Here is an 8,480-nt window from a genome sequence, read left to right on the forward strand (position 1 = left end):
TATTAGCTGCTTGAAAAACTTATGAGCATCTTTCTCTGGCATCCCCACATCAGGCTCTATAACAACAAAAGGAACCACCCAAAAAACTTAGCATATAAAAATTATATGCAAGATGAATTTGCATCCAATACATTTTATTGGGATTTCATATGATAAAACACAAAAAAGTGTATAAATATAAAGTAAAAGGTAAAGTTTGACGATATGTTGTTTGTTGAGAAAATAAATTTAAAATAAGCTAGTTTTAAAACTTAACATGTCTTGATTCAAATGGCCTAATTGTGGTTTTGAAATCAGTAACTTATTCTGGCCTATTGACCGTTATTTTACTTGTGGTTACAGCAGATGGTTTGCTAGGATCATTTGAACTGCCTTTTGTCTGTGGGAAAACAATACAGTGGAAGTTGTAGCTTTTCACACTCATCTGTGAAAGGCTGTAAACACGGCAGGAGTTTAGGCTTCAGATAGAGGGTCAGAGATAGCTCCTGGTTGGATGAGCAAAGATACGTCTTATTTGAATAAATTAAAGAAAAGAAGATAAAACTTTCTACACAGAAGTAACAAATTAGATTTGCTCTTGCAACTCTCCAAAGATGTCTTTGCACGTCTTTGCTTTTCTTTCTTTCTTTCTTTTCCATTTATGTCAGGTAAATGAATGTATGTCTCCGTTGTTCTGCAGTTTCTGGTGTAAGTTTATGCAATGTCTTATATTGGATTAAACTCTGTAATTCTGTGACGTCAACACGCATTGTTGTTTTCCTTGTGGCCACACATGGCCCGCTGAGAGGACCTGGGATCCAGAGGAAGAGAGAGCCAAACTTTTTTCCGAAGTTAACCTATTTTAGAAATTCTTCCTTAACATGTTGCAGCACACATTTGTCCATAGAATCCATATAAAATACATTCAAGTTTGTGGATGAAATGTGAAAGAATGTGAACATTTTCAACAGATCTTGGCACTTTCACGAAGGGTTGTAGATGCAAATTTACACTGCGAAAAAATGTCACAAAAACATTCTGCAACAACTTGTCCATTACCGATACGGTCGAACAGCTCTCCTCCGGTGCAGTACTCCAGAAAAAGATAAACAGTCGGTCCTTCCTTTCGATGACCAAAGAACCTCACAATGCTGGGGTGGGTGAGCATCTAAAAGAGAATAAGTGTTAAAATGTGTAGATTGTGAGGCTTAAAGTGCAAAATAAGCAGCCTACCTTGTGGATGCAGACCTCCTTTTTGACATTGTCTGCACACTCTTTAGCCTGAGAAGTGTCAATCACCTTCACTGCCACTGCCTCTTCAGTCTGTCTGTTCACCAATAACCTCACTCTGACACAGTCAGAAAAAATAAAGATAATGGTTCAATTATGAGGCATATGACAATGTTTTAAATAAATGACAATAAGTTGTGTGGAAAAACAAAATTGTTGATCATGCATAAATGTATTGCAGTTTTTACTGCTATGCATAAAAAACATATTCAGAGACAATGCAAACATCTATATTTCAGAGGGTACAAAATTTAAGACAAGATTTGCATTTTCGAGTGGTCAAATATGCACAATCTACTGTTGGATGGCTATGTAAAAAGTAAAAAAATATATAACAACTCATTCTTACTCTCCATAAGCTCCTTCTCCCAGAGTCTGAACGACGTCCCAGTCCTGCACAAAAGGGATCGCCATGCTGCGATGCAGACAGAAACATGTTTTTATAACACATGTCAAACAAGGACTCCGTATCTCATTAACAACTGTGCATTTTAAACCTGTCATTCCTAAAGTCTAGACATGCTACGAAGGACGCGAGATGTTAAATGTCACTATTCATTCAAAGAAAAAGTAATTTAAATATCTGTATATTTCATCGTACCTGAACCACCTTCAGCTGCAGTTTTCGCACAAGGCGGTTCGCGAAAGACTAAAATAACTCTGTCATGTGTCAGCGGTAGAAGCTTTATAAAATCCTGGCGTAAATTTGGCGCCTTGTTGTCTTACTGGATACAACTTCCGCTAAGCTTCGTCATTTCCGCTAGACCAACATGGGATCTGTGCGCTGTCGCCCTCTGTCGCAATAAAATAAAATAAAATAAAATAAAATAAAATAAAATAAAATAAAATAAAATAAAATAAAATAAAATAAAATAAAATAAAATAAAATAAAATAAAATAAAATAAAATTTGAGAATTGATAGTTGTATCATTTTGGAAAACTGACTAAATAAGTTCATGGAGGGATGATTAACTAAATTGCACTAATTAAGCATCCTTATTAATATTTGGTTAGAATGAAAAACAAACACCAGTGTAAGTAATGGTAATAATTTTTTAAAAGCCATTACATTAGTCGGGTTACATGGGGTCTACAGACTTCTCCACAAGATGGCGCTGGAGAAAACCATACAAGTCAAAAAGAAAAGATTGAGAAAAATCTATGCATAAAAATTAAGCCTGTAACTGACAAATCTTTTTCATTAAATCCAAAAATATACATTATTTTTCCTGTAATTCCAGCATCCAGGCTTTAGACAGTTATTGACAATGAAAATATCAACATGAAAAGATGAGCCTCCTTCTGAGAAGATATTATAAGGGTACACTGTTGTTCACATCTGTGTTGGCCTAAAACAACAAGTTAATCAACAAACATCACTCAAATGTGCCTTGGTTTTTGGGAAATGATGAGGCAAATGTTTGTACTTTATCTCTGTTTCACAATGACTGTTTTTTTTTTGTGCAATGTGTGACCCTGTGCAAGTACACAGAGTGGGAAAACCAAAATTTTAAAGAGAAAGGAAAATGTTATGGCCTATCTTAGAGTAGTTCCAGAAAATTAAGGACATCCATAAGAAAGCCTGATTATTCCAAGTTAACTAAACCATCTTGTTTTGTTACGAGTTATCTTTTCTTTCTTCTTAGTATTTGGGCAGACAGTACTCTAAACCAAAACATTTTGGGGAAACACACATATTGATCTCATTTTACTGCTCAAACAGGTAATGAGTAACAGACTAGTTTTTGTTTGTCCCTAGACCCCCCCCTGCCCCCCTCCCACCAGGTGAACTTTATTCACTGAAATAAATCAGACGTTCCTGCCATTTTATCACATTTCCAGTTTGTTCTCTCATTAGGCTGAAACATGGGGGCTTCTAGCAACTGGAGCTGGTATGCTGCACTCTTGTGTCTCTTCAGTTTGGGTAAGGAACTTATAATTAACATGCAATACCTGCATTTTGTTTATAAGTCCAGATTTTCAAGAACATCCAGGTTGTACATTTGAGTTGTACATTTTCTTGTACATTTTATCCAACAAATTTTGTAAAATAAAATTTTGTAAAATAAAAGTTTATGGAATGGGCATTATGTGCCCGGAAAATTTTAAGCCTTGATTTAAGTACAAAAAAAAAAGCTAGTATAAGGTTCTAATATATTAAACTAGAGAAAGGCTTATTTATTCAGTGAACATTACTGTTGAAATACTGAAGATCACAGTTCCCTGGTAAACCTATGAATGCACCAGTTCCAATTTTTTTTTGGCAATCGATTATTAATGATAATATTAATAGTAAATAACATTATTATTATTTACTTTTATATAAAGCAAATCTAGAATTGCAAATGTTTAATCAATTAACAATATATATATATATATATATATATATATATATATATATATATATATATATATATATATATATATATATATGCATTTTAGAGAAGCTGAAAAAGTAACAAATATGTAAATATTTATTTAATATAGGAAATATTTCACTGTTTCACTTCAATGTTATAGATTTAAGTGTTTGTATTATATTATATTATATTATATTATATTATATTATATTATATTATATTATATTATATTATATTATTCAAGCTCTCCTTGGATGAAAGCCATGCTATACAGTGAAGCGTACACCATGTAGTTGTGTGCCTTTTTAAACACAACATAAACTCTGAACCAAAAAACAAAAACAAAAATGTCTGCCTCTTTGCGTAGGTGCTGAGGTTCTTTGTGATTGCACTGACCGTGGTATACAAATCCAGGGTGGCAATTTTACACTGACCAAGGGGTTTAAGAGAGACAGCGTAATCATCTACCGCTGTAATGACGGATACTACCCGTACCCTGCTGTGACCCGTATCTGCCTGCCAAACGGCTCCTGGAAACCAGCACCCAAGAGGTTTTCACCACAGAAATGCAAACGTGAGCACCACAACTTTCATTGATTCATAATGTACCACAGACTTCATCGAAGTAACAACTCTGACTGCTTTTTGCTGACTTTTCTGAAGTTGTTGAATGCCCTGATCCGAACGTTCTGGAGAATGGAAACGTCTCTCCTCCTGAAGTCCAGTACTTTGTGGGTAATGAGACTTCATATGAGTGTTACTCTGGATACACATTGAGAGGATCATCCAAACGGATATGCTTACCAAATGGGAAGTGGAGTGGCTCCACTCCAATCTGCAGCCGTGACTGTAAGTCTTGAGCAACATTTCATTGCTTTTTGCTTTGCTTTGCCTACTTTTTGGGTGTATAGAGATTTTTCATATGGGACAAATCCATGTGTAAGGATTGAATTAAATGGGGTAAGAACCAGTATCTGAGAGGATTAGACCTTATGATGAGATAACATCTGAAAACAAAGAAAAAGTCACCATCTTTATTAATGCAGCTTTAAACATGGTGCCAGCCAACAGAGGGTAATTAAGGCTGAAAACATGTAAATAAATGTAATAGAGTACACTACACCAATACATTTCAGTAAATAAGACCTCAACCTCTTTTTTTTCCTTTTAGAAATAACAGACGGGAACTGAGTTTCATTTCTGTTTTTCCCCAGCTGGTTTTGCCTGTCCTGATCCTGGAGTCCCACCTGGAGCCTCAAGAGCAGGAAATATGTTTGGGATTGATGACAAAGTGACATACACCTGCAATGGTGAATTGTTTTTGGTGGGCTCTAAGGAAAGAGTGTGTCTGGAGAACGGCCAGTGGACTGGGACAGAGCCAGCATGCTACTGTAAGATTTATTAATTTCATATTAATAGTCATTAAACAATATGTTCCTTAGGTACAGAGCTACTTTAAAATTAAGTCATCTTGTTTAAATCGTCATGTGAATGTCTGCGTGAATGACTGAATACAGTGTGAAGGCTTTGGAGTCCTCTGGACTAAATAAAGCGCTTTGCACGTGACGTCACGCTCTCCAGAACTCCGCCCACTCCACCATGACGGACGTCAAAATAAACAATGCGCTCTTTTAAAACTAGTCTAAAAACAGACATCTGGTAGCCTAATATCGCTTCTATTTAGTTTATTTCACTTTAAAAATGGTCATAGGGCTCTGCGCGGTCGGCTGCACAAACAGACAAGGATAGAAACCAAACATGTTATTTTATCTTGCCTTTTAGCTGTCAATAATAATGACTATCTGTCAGTTCTCGGTGTAATCGCGGATTTGCATCGTACACTTTTTACAAGGTAAGAAGACTAACATCCATATACTTTAATTATGATTAGAAAAATATAAATTATGGGGAAGGTACGCGTCTAATCATTAGTAACCATGGAGACAATGCCGCATCGTCTTGTAGCCTAGCATATATGAAAAAAAAAAACTGGTTAGCATCTTGTCTTTTGTACGTTTTTAAGGTTGCTCCGCTGAAAGGGGAAACGCTGTTTATGACGTAGTGATATAAATAATGTGATGTCAATTCAGGCAAAGTCATTAACTTGATTAATACGAGGTATGGGTCGGTTAAGCTAGCTATTTCCAACTTTTATAAATACCGCCGTCTATGAGCCTCAACCAGGTGTGTTACGTTCACAGACAAATTAGATTGACTAGAACAAGTAGAAGCCATGAATAAACTGGCAAAAACAATTTTGGAAAGCAATTTCAGTCGCTCTGTTCAATACTCCCGTCCCTCACTTTCGACGTCCATCATGGCGCCTGGAATGATTAGTGACGTAGTTGAAAAGGGTCAATACAGGAAGAAGCCAGTGGACTACCCAACTTTCACACACACCTTTTTTGAAAAGACCAACCAAACATTTTATTTTGTTGTCTGTACTTCTTTTGTTTTGGTCGACGAAGCTTTTTTTCTAGATCTTCAAACCTGCATTACTGAATTAAATTGCTTTTTATTTTGCTGCTACTTCTTTCAGATAAGCACACATTTGATACCCCACGTGAGGTTGCAGAATCATTTGGAGGTGCAATTAAAAGCACCCTCACCACTACACAATCTCTTAGTAAGTTTCTGGACTTTATCGTATGACGATATTTGAAACTATAACCGCAATATCTTAGAAAAAAGTGTCTTTCCTTTTGTTAAACATGACTAAGAGTGACATGGCATATGGCATGACAAAAATACATATTATTGCTAATTATTCCTGATTGCACATGTAAAACAACTGTATGAATGTGGCTCATTCATAAAACCTCTTATTACACAGATGATACCCAAGAAGGGAGAAAAATCAGGATTTCAAAAGATGGGACTCTCAACATCTACATAGGTGTGGACATTTCTGAAAGCATAGAAAAAGATGATTTTGAGAAAGCAAGAGACGCTGTCATAACTCTGATTAAAAAGGTAAGGAGGTCTTCAAAGGAAAAAATATGTAAGTTATATTTTTAAGAGAGCAAACAAATGTGGCAAAAACCTGTGAGGAATACTCTTGTCTGAAATAAAAATAACTATGAGGAAGCTGATACACAAAGTGAATCAGCTTCCTGGCAGTATTTATGACTTTAAAACATTTCGTCAGCAGCAGAATAATTTAAAAGGTATTATTTTGCCCTGCACAGCTGTAGGCGTTCCAAATTCACAAAATATTTACTTTCCTTGCAGCGCCCCCTTTTAAAGTTGCAATGCAAAAATTGTCAGGGTGATAGAATAAACTCACAGTTCACAATAATGATCGGCATCATAAACTTTACTGTTCATTAAAAAAATTGCGCTAAAGACAGAGACATTTAGGTGTCATCAGCCGGTCATATTAAAAGTTTTATATTATTTTCTAATGGAAAGGTCAATTGCCTTAGAGCTCCCTCTGCCTTACGATGCGCTGAGTGTGCAGAGACTCAGCAGCATAGTGCTTGGACTGCAGTTATTCTATGATGGCTCTGGAGTTTAGGGGTCCGAGGATGCTCACAGGGTGAGACCACAGACTGCTGTTGATGGGTGCTGGCAATAAATTTGCTGAGCTCTTAAAGAAGGTTAGAAACGCAGCAGTTAGTCCTACTAGGTCTGGACACTTACTCAATCTATGAAATTAATCAAAAGACATGTTATAGCACAGAGTAGACAATTTTTACATATAAATGACAATCCGTCTTTCTAAAAATACTCAGTTGGGTCTGATGGTGCTTGAAGCTTTTATTCAGTGCTTCCACACACTTATAGGCTCATTTGACATACAGTTTCTTGTTCCCTTTGGCTGCCACAACAGCAGCCTATTAGAGGTAAATTTAATTATGAATTACAAATCATAATCTTGACTGATGTTCCTTGGCGCGAGGCCCTTGGCCCGTTGTCAAAGTCCACTTCTGGAAAATCACCCAGCTGATAAATGGATAGCTTTCTCTACAGAATAACAACCCTAAGCAATTTAAAGTGTCAGGCGCGCTGGATTAACAAAGCATTTCACAGAAATTGTTCAAGTTAACTTGTGCTCGTAATGATGTGTCCGGAGTTTACGCAGGACACCTCCATCTCAACTGTTACCTTTTTCCACAGATCGCCTCCTTCAGCGTGTCTCCAAACTACGAAATCGTCTTCTTCTCATCTGAAATATACAGGGTGGTCAACATTCTCGATTTTTTCAATGCCAAAGTGGAACTTAATACAGTCATAGAAGACCTGGAAAAGTTTGAAATCGGAGGCGAGTTTACCCCGAACACATGATAATGGTTATAACACGGTCTTAAATACCTACCTGGACTCTGGTTTAACATCTGTGTTTTTGTGGCGTTTGGTTTAAAGACAAAAACACTGGAACAGATCTGAACCTGGTCTTCAAAACCTTTGAGAATCAGATGGCTTTCATAAAGAGACAAGCTGGAGATGAGGGATTTAAAGCTCATCGGCATGTCCTGATCCTTTTCACAGATGGTAACAAGCCCACATCACACATATTGCTTGCAAACACACATCAACCTTCCACAGTTTATTGATATTCCTGTTAACAAGTAAAAAAAATATATATATATTTCATATATTTCTATACCTTTGGCTAAAGACATAAAACTCGGCCAAGTTATTGGTTTCAGGATAGATTTAAAATGTTAATAAAATAACTTATTTAAAAATGTATTGGAATAAATTATATTATTTTAAAACTTGCAGTGTCAGACATGATCTCCGACAGAATGTTACGTTCTCTTGTCTTTAAGTCCATTAAAAGTGCCAGCTTTGCATTAAAGCATGGGCGTAGGTTTGGGTAGGGACGGTAGGGACATGTCCCTACC

General features: G+C 36.3%; 2 protein-coding genes across 2 annotated transcripts in view; one reads left to right on the forward strand and one right to left on the reverse strand.

Moving 5' to 3' along the window:
- The window catches only part of chek1 (checkpoint kinase 1), a 9,236-nt gene extending 7,197 nt beyond the window's left edge, over window positions 1-2,039 (reverse strand). The window contains exons 1-4 of the mRNA XM_015046790.1: window positions 1,871-2,039; window positions 1,619-1,684; window positions 1,213-1,327; window positions 1,039-1,147 (exon numbers count right to left, since the gene is read on the reverse strand). Of these exons, the coding sequence (XP_014902276.1) occupies window positions 1,039-1,147; window positions 1,213-1,327; window positions 1,619-1,683 (289 nt within the window). The 5' untranslated portion in view covers window position 1,684; window positions 1,871-2,039. The remainder of the gene's footprint in view (window positions 1-1,038; window positions 1,148-1,212; window positions 1,328-1,618; window positions 1,685-1,870) is intronic.
- A 1,046-nt stretch (window positions 2,040-3,085) lies between these two features.
- The window catches only part of LOC106956137 (complement factor B-like), a 15,018-nt gene continuing 9,623 nt past the window's right edge, over window positions 3,086-8,480 (forward strand). Inside the window, exons 1-8 of the mRNA XM_015046752.1 lie at window positions 3,086-3,194; window positions 3,998-4,204; window positions 4,294-4,479; window positions 4,845-5,021; window positions 6,170-6,256; window positions 6,464-6,603; window positions 7,750-7,894; window positions 7,996-8,124. Coding sequence (XP_014902238.1) covers window positions 3,137-3,194; window positions 3,998-4,204; window positions 4,294-4,479; window positions 4,845-5,021; window positions 6,170-6,256; window positions 6,464-6,603; window positions 7,750-7,894; window positions 7,996-8,124 — 1,129 coding nt within the window. The 5' untranslated portion in view covers window positions 3,086-3,136. The remainder of the gene's footprint in view (window positions 3,195-3,997; window positions 4,205-4,293; window positions 4,480-4,844; window positions 5,022-6,169; window positions 6,257-6,463; window positions 6,604-7,749; window positions 7,895-7,995; window positions 8,125-8,480) is intronic.

The sequence above is a fragment of the Poecilia latipinna genome, unplaced genomic scaffold, assembly GCF_001443285.1.
Source record: "Poecilia latipinna isolate Pla-1442-1.1 unplaced genomic scaffold, P_latipinna-1.0 Scaffold792, whole genome shotgun sequence".
Taxonomy (NCBI): Eukaryota; Metazoa; Chordata; class Actinopteri; order Cyprinodontiformes; family Poeciliidae; genus Poecilia; species Poecilia latipinna.